Source organism: Panthera pardus, unplaced genomic scaffold (genome assembly GCF_024362965.1).
Source record: "Panthera pardus isolate Hobbes unplaced genomic scaffold, ASM2436296v1 HiC_scaffold_22, whole genome shotgun sequence".
In the NCBI taxonomy this organism is placed as follows: Eukaryota; Metazoa; Chordata; class Mammalia; order Carnivora; family Felidae; genus Panthera; species Panthera pardus.
The window spans coordinates 33,091,561-33,112,034 of NW_026526788.1; the positions used below are offsets into that span (position 1 = coordinate 33,091,561).

Sequence of the window (20,474 nt, forward strand, 5' to 3'; positions counted from 1 at the left end):
TCAATGGTTTTGGGGAAGAGTTTTTCTTGTGCAATTCCCCACACGCACTTTCATTTTTTTTTCTCTCTCTCTTTGTTTTCCTCTCACTCCTCTCTCCATGATCAGGACTCCCTCCCCATCACAGCACTCACAGCTCTTCTCTTTCTGAAATCAACTTTCTGTAGCTTCTACCTTCCATGTTGTGGCAGCTTTTTCACCTTCAGTTGTGCTTTTTTTTTTTTTTTTTTTTTTAAGAAAGAGAGGAGAGCACAAGCTGGAGAGAGGGTCCAAGTGGGGGGGGGGGGGGGTGGAGAGAGAGAGAGAGAATCTTTTAAAATTTTTTTTCATATTTATTTATTTATTTATTTAGAGAGAAAGAGCGCTACTGGGGGAAGGGCAGAGAGAGAGGGAGAGAGATTTCCAAGCAAGCTCCACACTGTCTACACAGAGCCTGATGCAGAGCTTGATCTCACGAACTGTGAAATCATGACCTGAGCCAAAATCAAGAGTTGGATGCTTAACTGACTGAGCCACCCAGGTGCCCCAAGAAAGAGAATCTTAAGCAAGCTTCATGTTCAGTGCAGACCCCAATGAGGGGCTCAATCCCACGACCCTGGGATCATGGCCTGAGCCAAAATCGAGGGTTGGATGCTCAGTCGACTGAGCCACCTATGCATCCCACTAGTGCATTTTTCTCTTTCAGTCCTCAGATCGATTTCTTGGATATTCAAAATGATTTGATGTTTATCTAGCTGTGTTCAAAGGATGGGTTTTGAAACCCAGCCTAGGGTCTCCCTACCTTCCACCATCTTAACTCCCAAGCCCACTTTTACATCTTTATTGAGGTTTTAATGCCACTTCTATAGCTCCTACTTGGAATCAAGTAAAGTATATTAGCCAAAAAAGGGGCTTCTCTAATATAAATATATTTTTGGAAAGATTGTCTTTCTTCTGTGTCCATACACACATTGACGGTTGTGGGCGAGGTTGGGAATACGGCTGTGCAGGTTGTACAGTGCACAAGAGTGTCATATCAAAGGGGTCACTGTCCCACAAGATATCATAGATTTGTATATTTATTAAGAAAAATGTCTAGCCAATGGCAGTCAAATTTCCTTTTCTAAGAAAAATATTAATTTCCAAGAGTGATATTAAGATAAATTTCTGACAAATGGAAGAGGAAAGGGGACCTTTTCTCAATTTGTCAAATTATGCCACATTAGTGGGCAGCTTTTGCATTAAAAGAGTAAACGTTATGCTGCTTATAAAACTATTACAAAGTAAAATCTTTTGAATCAGCAGAAAAGTGATGTTTAGCCTGATTAAGACACAATTCAAAATCATGGCTTAGATGGGAAATCCCTCTATCTACATTTTATGTAACACATCTTTTCTGAAGTAAAAAAGATAAAAGGGCCCCCAAGAGGTCTTGAAAGAAATCAGTTTATTACTTGTTTTCAGGGGAGGCCAGTAGCTTGAGAAATGGCCATTGGTGTGATGAGAAGTGTTTAGCCGGAGGCTAGATGTGTGTGTGGGGATGGGGCATGCTTGTGTGGGGGTGTGTGTGTGCAGATTACTATGATCTTAAAACTCTAAACATAGCTGGTTTGGTGCTACCAGGCATGAGGTCAACCACTTGCAAAAGTCCTGACAATATAGCAACCAGCTCTCACTGTTCAGTGCCAATGGCTTCAGGACATCATAGGAAAGTCTCATTAATTTAAATAAGTCACACTTGTCAGATTTCATATGAAGTTATGTTCGATCCCCTAATATTTGGTTGGTATTTGCAGTGGTGATTTTAAAGTTCACTACACAAGGTCTTATCTGAGGGACAACTGTCCTTGATAAGAGGATATTGGATACTTTCTTTGAAAATTATCTCCCTTACTCTGAATCCAATTTAAAATACTTAATTAGGGATGCCTGGGTGGCTCAGTCGGTTAAGCATCCGACTTTGGCTCTGGTCATGATCTTGCAGTTCATGAGTTTGAGTCCCACATCGGGCTCTGTGCTGACAGCTTGGAGCCTGGAGCCTGCTTCGGATTCTGTGTCTCCCTCTCTCTCTGCCCCTCCCCTGCTCGCACTCTGTCTCCTACTCTCTCTAAAAAATAAATAAACATTAAAGCTATATTCCATAAATGATCACTCCCATTAGTGAGAACTCTCGGACTTGTCTTAGTTAAAACCAATCAACTAAGAAAATAATTGTGGCGGTACATACACTTTCTGGTACCTTAAGACCCAGGAAATAGGAGCTGCAGCCGTTGGGCTCCTGAGGCTTGTAGCCGGGTCTGGGCATTGGTGCCTTTCCTAGCAGGAGAAAGAGAGGAAAGAAGCAGGAAGAAATATTTAGAAATTAAACATTTGGGAACATTCATCAAATAAAAATTATCTTAAAGCATATTCAATTTTTCCTTTAAAAGTCATCATTTCTGGGGAGCCTGGGTGGCTCAGTTGGTTAAGCATCCGACTTTGGCTCAGGTCATGATCTCACAGTCTGTGAGTTGGAGCCCCGGGTCGGCTCTGTGCTGACAGCTTGGAGCCTGGAGCCTGTTTCAGATTCTGTGTCTCCCTCTCTCTGACCCTCCCCCACTCGCTTGCTTGCACTCTCTCTCTCTCTCTCAATAAACATTAAAAAAAAATTTTTTTTTAAGTCATCATTTCTCACCAGATATTCACATCCAAATTTGGTGGCAATGATGGTGACGACGACGATAATGTCATAAAAGGATAATAATCTTCATGCCAGGTTGGCGTTTCTCTCCTAATCTTAAAGAATTTTATGAGCATTTATTTACTAACAATTCTAATGTTTCTTAAGTGCATGACTTTGAAGGTAAGGTCCATGGAAAAATGGAACCAAAACTCAAGGTGTCTTACTCCATCCGTTGTAAGACCACACGCCATGCACAGAAAAAGCAGAACACTACCTGATCACACATTTAACAAATAAGAATTATAACAGTACCACAAAACTTTTTTCAGAATATCTTGAAGGAAATTTTGCAAGATTCCATAAATATAGGCAAAGCATTATTGATCAAAGAGCATAGAAATCATTACCATGCAGTATGTGAGACTTTGTATCATAGAACTAAGCAGAAACCATCTGGCAGGCTTTGAATTTCTTGGTTTCTCCTACATGACTTTTGAGTTATGTTATAATCTTTCAATTATTGAGAAAGAAATGTTGTCAATGTTAATGATGGTAGTCATCATTGGGAAAGAGAACCCTGAAGGCACCTGGGTGGGTAGCTAAGTAAGTTAAGCATCCTGACTCTTGATTTCGGCTTAGGTCATGATCTCACGGTGCGTTGAGATTGAGCCCTGCCTGAGGTTCTGCGCTGAGCATGGAGCCTACTTGAGATTCTCTCTGCTTCACTCTCTCTCTCTCTCTCTCTCTCTCCCAAATAAAAAAATAACAATTAATTTAAAAAGGAGAGAGAGAGAGAGCCCTGCAGGACAATTTGGCAGTGAGCATTTTCATCCTGTTATCCAGATAAGGAAAATGGGACTAAGGGGGCGTGTGACTTGCCTAAGTCATGTATTAAGTGGGGGAAGTAGGATATAAATCCAGATTTCCTGTTTTATGTCTCCAAAGCCCATGTTCTTCTATCACAACCCTTTGCCCCTTTTTAGGAGACGCAAGACAGAGCATAAGACTGAGGAAATAAGCTAAGAATTAATCCTCAGAGTGAGGCATATAGCATTTATTTTTTCTTTCTTTTCTTTTACCTTCTCCTACAAGGTATTTTATTTTTAATTATTTGGTATTATGAAGGAAAATCAGAGAAACAAACATCCATGAGCCCACTACACAAACATAATAAATGTTAACTTAGCCAAACTTACTATACATATTTTTTCTGTTTAATTGTTACAAGTACAGTTGAAGCTCCCTATGCATCCCCCTTTCTGTTTTAATTTTTAGATATTAAGTCTATGATTTAAGGACCTCCCTCCTTATTATTCTTTTTTTAACTTTTTAAAAAATGTTTATTTATATTTGAGAGAGAGAGAGACAGTGTTGAGTGGGGGAGGGGCAGAGAGAGATGGAGACAGAATCTGAAGTAGGTTCCAGGCTCTGAGCTGTCAGTACAGAGTCCGGCGCAAGGCTCCCACTCATGAGCCATGAGATCATGACCTGAGCCTAAGTCGGATGCTCAACCAACTGAGCCACCCAGGTGCCACTCCTTATTACTCTTAAAAATTGTTTTGACTACTCTTGGACCTATAGTTTTGCAATGAATTTTAGAGTCATTTTAGTAAATTCTACAAGTGATAGTGTAGGATTTTGATTGAAAGTACATTGACTTTATAGATTAACCTGGAGATAACTGAATTTCTTATAATATTCTGTCTTCCCAAACATCGGTATAGTACAGTTTTCTATTTAGTTGGGTCTTCCTTTATGTCCTTCAATAGAGTATTCATTTTCACCATATATTTATTCTGTCTCCAACATATTGTATTATTCTGATGCTTAAACAAGATAGAATATATCATAACCCAGAATTAAAGATTATAGGGCTCATATGGTAAATCTACACTTCTCTGGAACCCACACTGCTTCTAACTTTCTGCTCTACCAGCCCTGGAATGCAACCCTGGCCCTCATGGTTCAAGATGGAGCTTCAGCCAACACATCCATATTACAAACAGCAGGATAAAAGAAGGAGTTAGAAGGGTCATAGCTCCTCTCTTTAATAAACATATTCCAAAATTATACATCACTTCCTCTTATTTCCCTTTGGCCAGATCTTAATCAAACAGCAATATCTACTGGCAAAAATGGGCTAGGAATTGAGGTTTTTATTCAGTGTAGGCACCATGAGCCCAGCTTAAAATTGTAGGGAGGGGTTTATTACTACGGACAAAGGGGAAGATATTAGGATACAATAAGCAGTCTCTGCCACAGTCTGTTTGGTATTTGTTTCTGTGGTAAAATGAGTGTATGAGATCATCATTCAAGATGGCACCCAGCGATCCCAGTCTCTTGGCATTCATGCCCTTGTATATTGTCCCAGGGTTGGTCTATGCGACCTAGAAAACATGGCAGAAGTGGAGGTATGTTGCTTCCAAGATGAGATTATCTATTAGCCCTAGGCAATCACTAATCAACTTTCTATCTCTGTAAATTAGCCTATTCTGGACATTTCACATAAATGAAATCATACAATATGTGGCCTTTTGTTTCTGGCTTCTTAGCATGTTTTCAAGGTTCATCTATGTTGTAACGTGTGTCAGAATTTCATTCTTTTTTATTGCCAAGTAAATATGATGAACATTTAGATTTTTTCCACTTTTTGGCTAATATGAAAAATGCCACCACAAACATTTTTGTGTGGACAATATGTTTTCATTTCCTCCATAGGAATGAAACTTCTGGGTCATATGCTAACTCTGTTTAACATTTTCAGGAACTAACAGACTATTTTCCAAAGTGGTGACACAATTTTACATTCCCTACAGCAATGTATAAAGGTACTAATTTCTCCACATCCTCTCCTCTACTTGTTATAATCTGTCTTTTTTATTACAGCCATTATAATGAGTGTGGAGTGGTATTTAATGGTCATTTTGATTTGCACTTTCCTAATAACTAATTATGTTGATCATCTTTTCCTGTACTTATTGGCCACTCACATATATATCTTCTTTGCAGATATTTTGTCCCATTTTGTGGTTTGTCTTTTCACTTTCTTTTTTTTTTTTTAACGTTTATTTATTTTTGAGACAGAGAGAGACAGAGCATGAATGGGGGAGGGGCAGAGAGAGAGGGAGACACAGAATCAGAAGCAGGCTCCAGGCTCTGAGCCATCAACCCAGAGCCCGACGCGGGGCTCGAACTCACGGACCCTGAGATCGTGACCTGAGCTGAAGTCGGACGCTTAACTGACTGAGTCACCCAGGAGCCCCTTGTCTTTTCACTTTCTTGATGGTATTTTTGAATAGCCAAAGTTTTTAATTTTGATGAAGTCTATTTTCTTTTTTTTAGGTGAAATTCACATTTCCATCTTAAAGTGCACAGTTCAGTGGTGTTCAGTACGTTCATAGTGTTGTGTAACCATTGTCTCTGTCTACTTCCAAAAACATTTCATCACCCTCCAAAGGAGACCAAATGTTCATTAAATAGTCATTTCCTATTCTCCCCTTTTCCCAATCCTTGGCAAGCACTAATCTACTTTTTTAAAAGATTTTTTTTAAGTAATCTCTATACCCCACATAGGGCTCAAACTCACAACGCCAAGATCAAGAGTTGCATGCTCCTCCAACTGAGCCAGCCAGGCACCCCTCACTAATCTGCTTTCTGTCTCTAGAGATTTGCCTATTCTGGATATTTGAATAAATGGAACCATACACTATATAACCATACAATATATATGCCTTCTCTCACTTAACATAATGTTTTCATGGTTCATCTGTGTTGTAGCATGTATCAGTACTTCGTTTCACTTGATGGCTGAATAATATACCATTCTCTGAATATACCACAATTTGTTTATTCATCCATCCACTGATGGACATTTTGGTTGTTTTCATCTGTTGGCTATTGTGAAGAGTGCTGCTATGAACACTTGTGTGCAAAAATATTTGTTTGAATATCTGTTTTCAATTCTTTGGCATACATATACCTACGTGGTGGAATTGCTGGGTCATATGGTAGTTCAATGTTGAACTTCTTGAGAAATTGTCAAACTGTGTTCCACAGCAGCTGTAGCATTTTGCCTTCCCAACACAAGGGTTACAATTGCACAAGGGCTCCAATTTCTCCACATCCTCACAGTTTCACTACACTGTATCTAGATGTGGATTGTATATCCTTATCTTGATTGGAAAAATCTGAAGACCTGGTTTCTTCCACCTCGGATAATTCACAGCCACCGTCTGAATATTTTCTTTTCTTCATACTCCCTACTTTCTTCTCCTGGGGTTCTTACTACTGAATGATGAATCTTCTTAATTCTGTCCTTCGTATATCTTAACCTCTCTTTTACATTTTCCATCTTTTTTCTCTCTGTGCTGAATTTTGTCGAGCTCATCAAATCTATTTTCCATTTCACTAATTCTCTCTAGGTTCACTAATCTGCTATATAACCCATCTGCTGTTTTTTTTTCTCTCTCAAGAACTATAATTTTCACTTCTTGGAATCCAATTTGATTCTTCTTTTAAATCTATGTATTCATTTTCACCGAGTTCTGTCTTTTTATTATGTTTTCTAGTCCTTGTTTTATTTCTTTAATGATTTCAAAAATTCTTTTATAATCTCCAGTCTTTGGGATACAAGTCATTTTTTTTAATGTCTGCTGTCTCTCCCTCCTGATTGATTATTTTTTCACATAGTGTATAATTTTTCAGTAAGACGTTATCTTCAGAAGGGCTTTCTTTTTTCCTGAAGGAATTTCTGTGCCCTGGGTCATGTACTACATATTGGTTCCTCAATTACCTTTGCTGTGGCTCTAGGAGCCTTAAGATCCTTGAGACACTAGTATTTATGTTAATTTCTCAGCTTGGGAAACTCACATCAGGCCAACTGTTTAAGTTCAAATGCCACATGTGTGAATAGAATATGTTTGGAGTAGTGATTTTTTGGTGGATGTTCTTTATTCCCCTTTAAGTCTCAGCCCCAGGTGGATGGAAATCATCCCTGCTACTTTCTTGAAATATTGGGTAGATATTTTCTAACCCATTTTAAACAGACTGGGCAGCTCCTCGGGCTTTAAGCTTTATACAGACTGTTCAGTTACAGATTCCCAATTCTTACAAGTGAAAGTTACACTTTCTCTCTTTGTATGAGTATTAAAACCCATTCCTCAGCCCCTAGAGTTTACATGTGATCTTAAAAACCCCAAGGGTTTTAGCTCAGCTCCTGCTCATTACTTTAGCATTAGTGTTCCACTTCAATGGAACTTACAAGTTTCCATGTATTCCATTCTAGCTTGAGGGCGTATCTTTTCTAATGTTTTATTTTCACCTAACATTTTTTATTTATAATGGAGAAGTACTGTGCTTGTTGATGGAGTCTGCCAGCCCACCAGTAATCCCTGCATTACTTTTCAAAGTTCTTGAGAAATGTACCCTACCAATGATACCCTACTAACCTACTCTGTGTGTGTGTGTGTGTGTGTGTGTGTGTGCCAGAATTACTGGGAGTTGGGGAATGGGTAAAATGTATTAAGTAATGTTATTAATCAAAATACACATATGAAAATAATCATACTATGCCATAGATTAAATGTGAATTGTCTCTTATAGGTAATATTATGGTGATTTTATTTTTTCTTTGGATTGTTCCTTTACAAATGTTCTACACATACTAGCTTTATAGAAGTCAGGAGGAACATTTTTAATGAAGAAACTAATGCATAATTTTTATGATGAAACTTACACCTTTAATAATTTTGTTGATAAAGAGCTTTTGCAGAAGACTCTGCGCAGTTTCCTGGGTTTCCCTCTACCTTTTTTGTACTTGATAACTCATAGAAGATAAAATTCTGATATCCCAGTTTGAAAGCTAATGGAACGCCAACTACAGACACTAGCCACCTGTCCTGCTGGTTATTTTTAATTTTTGTATTTATTTGATAGTTTATGATAGCTGCAGGAATTCTATTTAGGAATGAAGCTTGAAGGAAAAGTTCTAAGAAAAAAGGCCATGGTTTGAATCTGGGCAGAAATAATTTACTATATCCTCAAATTATAGCTTGAGTAGTTTTGAGTTGAGCTTAGCAATGAGTCTTTACAGTTTGATGTTTTGAGTCTGGGCATCAATAATGGACTACGCCCACAGACTAATTTTATTTTCTGATTTTGGCTATTTATAGAATTGGGAGGCTGACAACTTGATCCTCTAATTCAGGGGTTGGCAAACGATGACCCAAGACCAACCCATTGCCTGTTTTTATATAACCTTCCAGCTGACAATTGTTTTTATATTTTTAAATAATTGGTGGGAGGGAGTCAAAAGAAGGATATTATTTTGTGACGTGAAAATTATATGAAGTTCAAATTTTAGTGTCTGTAAAAAAGTTTAATTAGAACACAGAAACACTCATTTATTACATATTAGACATGGCTGCTTTCACAGAAAAAAATTAGCAAAAGGTTGTTATAATCATGATGTGAGTGTGGCTTTCTAAGCAAGGCAAACAATTCAGAAGCCATAAAGGAAAAGACTGACAGACTTGATCTTATGAAAATTAAAACCTTCCGAACAAACTGAGACACCATAAAACACGTCAGACACAAAAGACAAATGAGGGAGATTTAAGAGGAGGGTTAGACACAAAACCCAAGTTCTACCACAAGCATGCACACTGCCTCCTGGACCCAACCTTTCTTCCCTCTCAGTTTTGTCACTGAAAAGAACAATAAAAACTTCTGTGCTTTATTACCCAGATCAAGGGTTACATCTTCCCGGGAGGGTGTGTCCCTTCTCCCCACCCAGCTGGCTCCTGCAGGAGCTTTGCTCTGCTAGAGATCTACTAAGGAATCAGACTACTTTATTTGAAATGTATGTCCTTCCAGAAACACTCAAATACGGCATGAGTAACACACCAAGGGAACAAAGCAGAACTCTGACAATTTTACTGAAGCAATAAACTCTATTTCAGTTACTAAAACAGATTAAGTTACTGCAGGAGGGAGGATGACCAGCTTGTCCTGGTTTGCCTGGGACTGTCTCTGTGTTAGTACTGAAAGTCCATGTCCCAGGAATCCCCACCCAACCCCGCCTCTCCCCTCAGCCACCAGCAGACCGGACAGTTGGTCACCCTAGCACAAGAACAATCTTTGCCTCTAAACCAGTAGCTGTTTCCTTTTTTCAAGCTATAGATCCCCTTAAGAATCTGATTAAGGATGTGAATCCTTTCCCTGGAAAAAGATACGAACTCACAGGTTCATAAAATTTTGCTCTAAGATTTTAAACAGATTAAAAGATATTTAGAGATACTTTTTTTCCTAGAACTAAACCCAAGAAGAAATTCATCATGAGGTCTTTTTTTTAATGTTTATTTATTTTTGACAGAGAGAGAGAATGAGATAGAGCACGATGGGGGGAGGGGCAGAGAGAGAGAGAGAGGGAGACACAGAATCCAAAGCAGGCTCCAGGCTCTGAGCTGTCAGCACAGAGCCTGACACAGGGCTGGAACTCACGAGCTGTGAGATCATGACCTAAGCCAAAGTCAGATGCTTAACTGACTGAGCCATCCAGGCACCTCTATCATGAGGTCTTTTTATCAAAGTATGAGTGTGGACCAGTATCTTTTTTTTTTTTTAAGTTCTATTTATTTTGTGAGAGAGAAAGAGAGAGAGAGAGAATGCGCATGCACACGTGAGTGGGGGAGGGGCAGAGAGCGAGGGAGAGAGAGAGAATGCCAAGCAGGCTCTACACTGCCAGCAGAGAGCCCAACGCAGGGCTCCGTGTCAACGAACTGTGAGATCATGACCTGAGCCAAAATCATGACCTGAGCCCTTAACCAGCTGAGCCACCCAGGTGTCCTTGGACCAGTACTTTCAATCATAATTTACAAGACACACAAACTCTGCTGCAGAGACCCTCCTCCTTCATAAAAGCACAGAACACTTAAATTATCATTTGATGATTTCTTCCAGAAGCTGAGAAGGTATTGTCCAGCCTGTGGGATTTGTGTGTGTGTGTGTGTGTGTGTGTGTTTATGTTGAAAGAGAGCTGGAAGAATCTGAATGCGTATTTAACCTGTTTACCAGGCCATATTTCTCATAACATTTATAAAACTTGTTCGGTACCTGCCGTGCTCCATACCTAGCACTAATTCTTAATTCTTATAACAACCTTGCAAGGTAGGTGTTACTAACATTTATAAACATGAGTCAACAAGAGCACCTGGGTGGCTCAGTCAGTTGAGGGTCAACTTTGGCTCAGGTCAGGAAGCTCAGGTCATAATCTCACAGTTCGTGGATTCAAGCCCTGCATCAGGCTCTGTGCTGACAGGTCAGAGCCTAGAGCCTGCTTCAGATTCTGTGTCTCCCTCTCTGCCGCTCTGCAGCTCATGCTCTCTCTCTCTTTCAAAAGTAAATACACTTAAAAAAATTTTTTTTAATTAAAAAAAAAACATGAGTCAACAAAGGTTGAGAGAGTTAGATAACTTGCCCAAGGTCACCAGCAATGGAATTCACACACACACACCCCCACTTCAAACCCATGATTTTTCCATTACTAGTATTTCTCAAAGCCTGGTTAGTTCAAGGGCCTCCCGTGCAGTTCCCGGGTCCTACCACAGACCTATTGAATCAGAATCTCTGGCAGCGGGGAGAGGAAATCTTGATCACATTTAGTGCATACCCCTTATAGCAGCTGTGCTGCATCTGCTATTAATACCTGCTGAATCTCATTGTATTTACAGTCTGATCCTTAACAAGTACAGATTTTATGTGTTGACATGAAAACAAGCTGCTGTAGATCTAAGAAGTGGGGAAACCAATGCTGACACAATGTTGTAGGCTACCAGGCCACAAACACACCTTCATCTGTCAGAACAACCTACAGGCTGAAGTTCTCCATGAAAGACCTATTAAAATAGTGCTCCATATACTTGGTAATCACCTGGGAAACATTAAGAACAGTGATAATCTGGGCATGTCTGGGTGGCTCAGTCAGTTAAGCGTCTGACTTCTGCTCAGGTCATGATCTCACAGTTCATGAGCTCCAGCCTAGCATCAGGCTCTGCGCTGCCAGTGCGGAGCCTGCTGGGGATTCTTTCTCTCCCTCTCTCTCTGGCCCTCCCCTGCTTGTGCTCGCCCTCTCTCTCATAATAAATAAACATTTAAAAAACACCTATAAAAAAATTTTTTTTTAAATACTGACATCTGGGTCCAGCCCATGGAGATTCTGATTGGGCACAGGAGTTTTTAAAGACCCCCAGGTGCTGGTAAGTACAGGGCCAAGATAGAGAACTATGGTTTTAAGTAGAGGTTAAGTACTTATCAAATAGAAAAAAAATTTTTTTGGTAGACTAATTGTTGCTAAATTATTTCCTCTGACAAAAGATTGTAACCTTTAAAATTGATTTTTTTTTTTCCTGAAAATGTGGTCCTGCACCAGGATCACCTGGGAACTTTTAAAAATGCAAATTCTGTGGCTCCACCCCTGACCTACCTACCTACCCAATCAGAAATGTGGTGGGGGGTGGGGAAAGATAGCAGTCTTTTTAAGCCCACTAGAGACTTCAAAGCAGAGGAGTTTGACAACCACTGCTTTGGGGATAGAGGCGTGGTGCACAAGAAGTGTACCACAAAGCAAACTGAAAAAGGACAGAGAGACCCAGTTAATTATTAGGTATTTTCTGTTCCAAAGATTGCTTGATTCATAATCAACCTGAGAAGATATTTTGTGCTGTTTGGCCATGGCCTCCAGGTTCTTGGCTCCACTAAGTTCCAAAGGTAATAAGGCTTAACCCCCTATTTTGTATGTTTTTCAGGCCCCTCCTTGCACAGGTTCTGTTTTCAGAGTGAGTGGAGTTATTTGCCTTCCAGCAATGTCTCTGTTGACTGTCCCATCCCCCACTAGTAGCTGCTGCCCCTGCCCAGGTAGAAGCTTGCAACCAAAATTTGCTGAAATCTTTTAATGCTGTTTTGCCAGAGAAGAAAGAAGAAGGTTTGACTCTTGTTTTCCTAAACAATCCTCGTGGTTATCTATTTGCTAAACCACAGACCCAAGTCTCCTATCGCCTCTAGGAAGGAAAATAGCACCTGTGTTGAAGAAATACCTGAAGTGAGTTAACCCCCTCCCTGCACCATTGATGCAAACTAGGGGAGCACAGTCCAGTGACAAGTCACCCCTGCCTTTGTCCAACCCATGTTGGCCGAAGATGGGGCCAGGAGCCCAGGTAGGCCCAGCGCAGATGGCTTTTTGCCCTAAGGGATCATCACATAGAAGATGCGACTCTTTTGTTCGCCATAACTGTATATGGTTCAAACTTTTATGCTGCAAGATTTTTGGTTCTGCCTCAAGGATTACCCATTGAGTCACTCATGGTTTGTAAGGAAGTGATGTCCCCTGCTCACAGGTAAAAAGGGAGTGAGTGAGACTGATTGGGTGAGTCCTGCAATTATGCAGCTTTTTTGTCTCTCTCTCTTTCTCTCTTTCTCAAAAGTGTTTGGAGAAAATATTTCTTAAATGTTTTCCTGCTAGGCTAGACTGACTCACCATTTCCATCTCCAATCCCATGATGAAATATTTGATAACGTAAACCATAAAACTAATGCTATATGAAACCGTGCATGCTTTCGAAAACCACTCTCCTCCCCTTTTGAAGTTACTCCTGCCTCCCAGCAGCAAGGTCCAGGGCCCCCGCTTCCTGCTGCCCTTAAATTGACTCCTAGCGTGGAGAAGGAAGAACTGACACCAGGGACAATTCCTGGCAGCTGGAAGTGCACCCTGGCTCCCACGTACCCTCTTTACAACTCAGGCAGGGTAGTGCCCTACCCGTTCACAACGGTACATCTGACGCCAGGCCTGAGGGACAGTCTGAGACCTGCTCAGGGCCTGGTCCTTGGTGGGCAGCGACAGCTGGCAGCAAGCCCTTCCTAACCCCTGAAGGCCTGCCATTGCTGATTGAGGCAGTCATACTCCGTAAGCTCTCTTAGGAGGGTCGGACACACTGATGCCCATCAGGGACTGACAGAGCTGGCAGGGAGGTGTGAACTACATTAGGAGGAAAGAAGAATCCATCTCCAAGCTTAGCACAGAGTGACTGAGGAAGCTGTTTCACCTCCCAGTAGAATTTTCTCTGAATGTTCAGCTCAAGTTTTCATCCCTAGGAACTCCTCACGAAGACCTCCTCATTTTCTCCCCGACCCCCACCCATACTTCTTGTTTCTAAGTAATGGCCTCACAACAAGCTCACTAAAATGAAGCCGTTTCCCTGGAGTAAGTTTGTTAGCAAAAATCCAGGAAACTCAGTGAAATGTGCATTTCAGGTAAACAACCGATAATTTGTCAGTGTAAGTGTGTCCCAAATATTTCAAATATATTAACAAATTATTGGTTGTTTATTTGAAATGCACGTTTCACTGGGAATCCCGTATTTTTATTTGCTGAATCTGGCAAACCGACTTAGGAGGTGAATGGCAGGGAAAAGTGTGTGACAGACTGAGACCCTGCTCCCACTGTTCACAGGCCCACCAGGAAGAGAAACCGCGCATGCACTCACCGTATCGGCATCTGTACTGACAGACTCCATTTTTCCCTCCCAGCAGCTCCAGAAAGGAATCGAAGTAGCTGTTGACAGATTCAAAACTGCCCCTGATGTGCCGAAGGCCCCAGTCTGAATAGGACTCCTCTGCATCAGGGCTGGGGTCACTCCGAGCTGGGCCACCCCACAGGCTGAGCCACAAAATCAAGAAGCCAGTGGCCAGCTTCATCCTGAAGCCAGCTGGGTGCTGAGGTCTTTCCTCAAACCCCAGCCAGTGTCCCAGGAAATCCAGGTATGCAGCCTGCTGGCCAGATGTCAAGCAGGACTGGGAAGGGGGTTATCTGGAACACTCAATCTGTGTGTTCCCCAGAGGTGGACTTTAAACATAGCAATGGAGGTTGGGATGAGATCAGGGCAATTAGAAAGGGTAAAGGTTAGGCAGTGGGAGGGCCCGTCTGAGGGATGGCCAGTCAGAGAGAACACTTCAAAGTGGATTCCACAGCCCTGGAGGAGGGAGATGTTGGCCAACTTGTAGGAGGCACGAGCGGTGGAGCAATTGGAATTCTGCCCCCAACCAACTCGTTAACCTATTGATCAGTTACAAATTTGGGCCTTTAGGGCTAGCCTCTTGACACAAGCTCTTGTCCCAAGATCCCAGCACCACCCCTAAGCCAGTCATCTGTGCATGGTCTCTAGGGAGATTTAGGAGGATGTATTGAGAGCTCAGGAAACCCCCAATGTCAGTGGGTTAACAATGGCACCCAGACCAATGGTCAGGACATTATCCGTGTGTTCTAAGTGTGTGTGAAGTGGGCTTTCAGATTTGGGACCCCGGCTTCTGCCTTAGTCTCTTCTTGGCTCTCAGACTCTGTCCTCCAACCCGGCAGAGTTCCTAAGTGCAGCCACACTGGTGCTGGGACATTTTTGCCTCTCTGCTTACAGCAGCGTTTTCATTTGCACTCAACAGTGTCTGATCTCTACAGATTGCCCAGAGATGGTGCTGAGGGAACTCCACTCTCCTTGTGTTGTTTTTACTCAAGCTGCTTAGAAACTAACTAAAGGTTTATCAGAAACAGAATTTGAAAGTTTAGGCTTTAAGACTGTTGACTAAGTCCAGAGTTTTGGCATCACTTTCAGTTCATACTTTGCTTTTAGCCACATGAAGAAATAAATTCCATGAGATCACTAGTCTCTATAAATGATATCTTTATGGACCAAATGAGTCATATAGGTTCTCTCCCAAAAGTCTGGCAAGCCCCATAGAAGATAATGAATTACATTTCTTCATTTTGGATAAGAAATCTTTTTGTCTAGAGACTCAGACTCCAGAAAGGGCAATGGTTAAAAAATATTTCATCATGGGGGCACCTGGGTGGCTCAGTCGGTTAAGCATCTGACTTGATCTCAGCTCAGGTCTTGATTTCAGGATTGTGAGTTCAAGTCCCGTGAGGGGCATGGAGCCTACTTAAAAAAAAAAAATCCTATGAACAACAATGCCACCAGTATCTTAAAGCATCTATATATTCCAAACCAGTGTATGTGTGTTTTACATCAATTCTGTGAAGTAAGGTGGATATCGTTCCTGTTTGAGAGGTGAGAAAACTGAGACACAAAGGTGAAAGGACTCAGAAATGGACAGGCTGTCACTGGTGAAGTGGGGATCAGGGCCTGGTGCATGATTTGTGGGGCCCAGTCACAATGAAAATGGGAACATCCATGGGGCACCCCAGCACTGAGGCAGCTGGAGAAGGAGAAAGTGGGCAGAGGGAGGGGAGACGCCCACCCTCATTCCCGGCTAAATTTGTTGAGGCACGTTTTGTGGCCTAATATGTGATCTATTCTGGAGAACATTCCATGTGTACTTGAAAAGAATGTGTATTCTGCTGTTTTTAGGAGGGAATGTTCTTAATATATCTGTTAAATCCATCTGGTCCAGTGTGTCATTCAAAGCCACTGTTTGCTTTTTGATTTTCTGTTTGGATGATCTGTCCATTGATGTAAGTGGAGTTTTAAGGTCCTCTACTATTATTGTATTACTATTGATTAGTTCCCTTATGTTGTTATTAACTGCGTTATATATTTGGATGCTCCCACGTTGGACGCATAAATATTTACAATTGTTGTATATCTCCTTGTTGCATCGTCTCCTTTATTTTTGTTTCCAGGAAAGCACTAGTCTCATTTATTGAAACTTCATGGGGGCACCTCAGCACTAATCAGGCAGCTGGAGAAGGAGAAAGTAGGGGGCAGGGAGAGGCCCATCCTCATTTTCAGTCCTTGAATAATTGCTTGAAGATGGGGCTCTCATGACTCTGGGGAAAAATCTCCACCTGAGTGTTTGGGGCATACCATATGCAGGAGATGAAGCCCTTAGCCACGTGGAGCCTACATGCCACTCATTCTTGTTCGGTTTTTACCCCTTCCAGATGTAGAGCTTGCCACAAAGCATCACTGTCCAGCACAAAGCAGTCATCAGATAGCAGCAACTTGAGGGCAAAGGGACTGGAGTCAGTCACCTTAGTCAGGTTGATGTTCAGTGGCAACAGAGACCTTATACAGAGCCACAGCCTTGGCATTTGCCTGGTCAGCCATGAGGTCTTCCTCGGGATTGCCCTCCTTCAGATGAGGCGTGGGGCCCAGGACCTGGATCATCTCTACAGGCTCTTCCCCATCAGTGACAATCTCCACTTGGGCCTTGCCCTGTCGCTCACTGTCCCAGATGGCCATGTCCAGGTACCGCACCTTGCAGTGCTCCAGGATGTCGAACTTGCCACCACACCAGGCAAAGATATTCTGGCCCAGGTCCAGGATGGGGCAGTCCCCAGTGTTGAAGCTGTCTCAGTTCAGTGCCCTTTCAGTGGCATGGATGTTCTTCTTCCTCTTGATCTGGTAGAGTTTCTTGGTGGCAGCTAGAGTGGCCCCTGGGGAGGTCTTGTGAAATGCTGACTCTACTCCACCTTCCTGGTACTTGAGGCCACATGAGAAGTAGCTCATGAAGAGGTCAAACTCACTGCCTTGCACCTCTCGGTGCTGCCCCAGCCTCTCGCCAGGCAGGGTGTTGAGGTGCACGACCAGCACAGCACAGGCCCCCTGTTCATCCCAGGATGGCTGCTGTCCTATCCATAGGTGCAAGTGGGAGAGCTCCTCTGGACCGTTGTCCAGCACTAGGTAGGAGTCCCTCCAGAGGGAAGATGCCCTGGTTCTCATGTGCTACTCACTGGCTTCAGCTTCTCCACCCACCATACATGCAGGCAGGGATCCTGCACCCAGGCTGGGAATGGAGAACCAGTCTGGGGGAGGAATGTGTACATGCTGTTTCCAGTTCTGCCACCACCTTGCTCGGTAGCTCCAGCAGCCCCCTTTATTATTATGTATAGTGCTTCTTTGTTTCTTCCTGCGGACTTTGTTCTAAATTCTATTTCGTCCAACAGAATATTGCTATTCCAGCTTTCTTCTGACATCCGTTTGCGTGATTAATGTTTCTCCATCCCCTCATTTGAATCTGCATGTGTCTTTAGGTCTGAAATGAGTCTCTTGTAGGCAGCCTATAGATGGGTCTTATTTTTTTTATTTTTTTAAATGTTCTATTTATTTTTGAGAGAGAGCAAGTTGGGGAGGGGCAGAGAGAGAGGAGGACGGAGGATCCGAAGTGGGCTCTGCACCGACAGCAGTGAGCCTGATGTGGGGCTCAAACTCACGAACCCTGAGATCTTGACCTGAGCCGAAGTCAGACGCTCAACCAACTGAACCACCCAGGCGCCTAGGGTCTTGTTTTTTTAATCCACTCTGTTACCCTTTCTTTTGATTGGAGCATTTAGTCCATTTACATTATTGATAGATGCATATTTATTGCTATTTTGTTACTTGGTTTGTGGTTGCTTTTGTAGTCAGCCTCTTATCCTTTCTTCTCTTTCTCTCTTTCATGGTTTGCTGGTTTTCTTTAGTGATAAACTTAGATTCCTTGCTCTTTATTTTTTGTGTATCTATTACTGTTTTGATTTATGGCTACCATTCAGTTGATATGTAACATCTTATGCGTGTAGCAATATATATTAAGCTGATGGTCCTTAATCTTGAACTCATTCTTTACTCCTCTCCCCTCCATATTTCGGATATTTCTTCTATTGCCTTTTATTTTACATCCTTTTGTCTTCTCTTGCCTGATTTTACAGATAAACTTTTTTTTTTCTTTTTTTTTCTTTTGTGCTTCCTATTTTTCTTAATCTGACTTACGGCTTTTGTTTTCCACTCAGTCCCCTTTAACATTTCTTAGCGGGCTGCTTTAGTGGTAATGAATTCTTTCTACCCTTGTTTATCTGGAAACTTTATTTCTCCTTCTATTCTGAATGACAGCCTTGCTGAATTGAATATTCTTGGCTGCAGATCTCTTCCGTATAGCACTTGGAATATATCCTGCCACTCCCTTCTGGCCTGCAAAGTTGCTGCTGAAAAACCAGCTTATAGCCTTATGGGGTTTCCTTGGTATGTACCTGTCTTCTTTTCTCTTGCAACCTTTAAATTCTTTATCACTATTTTTTCCCATTCTAATTACTGTGTGTCTTAGTTGGACCTCCTTGGGTTGACTTTTGCTAGGGAATCTCTGTGCCTCTTGAATCTGGATCTGTTTTCCTCCCCAGATTTGGGGAGTTTTTAGCTATTATTTCTTCAAGTGAATTTTCTGCCCCCTTTCTCTCTCCTCTCCTGGGATCCCTATAATAGGAATGTTATTGCTTTTGATGGTATCACTGAGTTCTCTAAATCTATTCTCATTAAGCAGTATTTATACATCTCTCACCTGTTCAGCTTGATTGATTTTCATTACTCTATCCTCTAGGTCACTGATACATTCCTCTGCTTCCCGTAGCTTACTATTGATTGCATCTGTTGTATTTTTAATTTCACTTATTGAGTTCTTCATCTCTGATATGTTGTCTCTTTGTCAAGGGTCTCACTGATGTCTTCTACCCTTTTCTGAAGTCCACTGAGTGTCTTTATGAGCTGTCAGCACAAAGCCTGGAGCCTGCTTCAGATTCTGTCTCCCTCTTTCTCTGCCCCATCCCCGCTTGTGCTCTGTCTCCTCTCTCTGTGTCTCTCTGTCTCTCAGTCTCTCAAAAATAAACATTAAAAAAATTAAACTCTTCATCAGGTATATGACTTATTTCTGTTCTCTTAGATCTCCTGCTGTGATTTTGTCCTGTTCTTTCATTTGGGACATATTATTCCTCTCCCTTGTCTACCTTGCTGTGTCTGTTTCCGTGTGTTAGGAAAAGTCAGCTACATCTTCTGCTCTTGAGAGTAGTGGCTTTATGAAGAAGAGGTCCTGTAGTGCCCTTCACTGCAGTGTCCCCTGTTTATCAGAAACTTGCCACTTCAGGGGAGTCTCCTACATGTGTTGCTTGAGTCCTACTATTTTGTCTGAGTCGCTTTTCCTTTCAGTCCAGACATCTGCACTGACTCTTCGCCTGTTGTTGTCTGTGCTTGATCTCTGGTGTTACTGAAACCCAGGCAGCCCGGGTGTCAGGAGACATGACCACAGGAAGGCACCAGAACAGGCTGGCAGTGTTAGCATAATTGGTGATGAGTCACTAGTTCTTGGCTGGATCCCCCAAAGTGCAATGGCTGAGGGCATGGCACACAGTGGCATTAACAAAATTTGCATTTAGCCCAGGGCAGAGGCCAGCAGGCTTGGAGAACTTGTGGGCAGGTGCCCTGCTACCAGGTTAGGTAGCAAGTGTCTGTGCAGCACTGCCTCCTGCAGGTGGCTCTGTGTTTACACTGGGGACTGGGGGGGAGGAAGATGGCTCCTGCCAGATCCTTTGGTCCAGAAGTCCCCCAACACACTCCAAAATTCATATAAACAGATCTTTTCCCCATTTACCCCAGACCTGATGCAAAGTGTTGCCTCCCCATGGGCTGTTGTCTCTTATGGGTGAGGACTCAGCTATCACTCATCCTCCTGGCTTGCCCAGTGCTGAACCAGCTGACTTTTAAAGCTCCAGGCCCCAAGTCCCACTGGTTACATACAAACTCATAGAATTCAGCCCCTCTGATTTTCAAGGACAGCTGTTATGGGGATTTGTCTTTCCCATATGGGCTCTCTGGTGCTTTCTCCATTCTGTGCCAGCAGCTCCCTCCCTCCTGGGGGCAGGTCCTGACCACCATTTCTGCCCTTCCTAACCTCTCAGATGCAGCTTCTCTACTTTTAGTTATGGAGTTTGTGCTGCCCATCTTCCGATTATTCTCAGCTTATTTACTCAGCTGTGAGTGATACCTAGCTGTAAACGTGGGATGGGATGAGCTTAGGGTCCTTCTACATG

At 42.3% G+C, this 20,474-nt stretch overlaps 1 protein-coding gene and 1 pseudogene across 4 annotated transcripts in view; both read right to left on the reverse strand.

Annotated features, from left to right (window-relative positions):
* Window positions 1-14,525, reverse strand: part of PLA2G12B (phospholipase A2 group XIIB) — a 30,397-nt gene extending 15,872 nt beyond the window's left edge. Inside the window, exons 1-2 of one of the 4 annotated variants that reach the window (XM_019444501.2) lie at window positions 14,176-14,522; window positions 2,216-2,292 (exon numbers count right to left, since the gene is read on the reverse strand). In XM_019444501.2, coding sequence (XP_019300046.1) covers window positions 2,216-2,292; window positions 14,176-14,386 — 288 coding nt within the window. In that variant the 5' untranslated portion in view covers window positions 14,387-14,522. Of the gene's footprint in view, window positions 1-2,203; window positions 2,293-14,175 lie in introns of all 4 variants that reach the window. The other 3 variants (XM_019444500.2, XM_019444499.2, XM_019444502.2) reach the window with 3 other exon arrangements.
* Window positions 14,526-16,427: 1,902 nt separating this feature from the next.
* On the reverse strand, window positions 16,428-17,468 carry LOC109264277 (macrophage-capping protein-like; annotated as a pseudogene).
* Window positions 17,469-20,474: the final 3,006 nt, after the last annotated feature.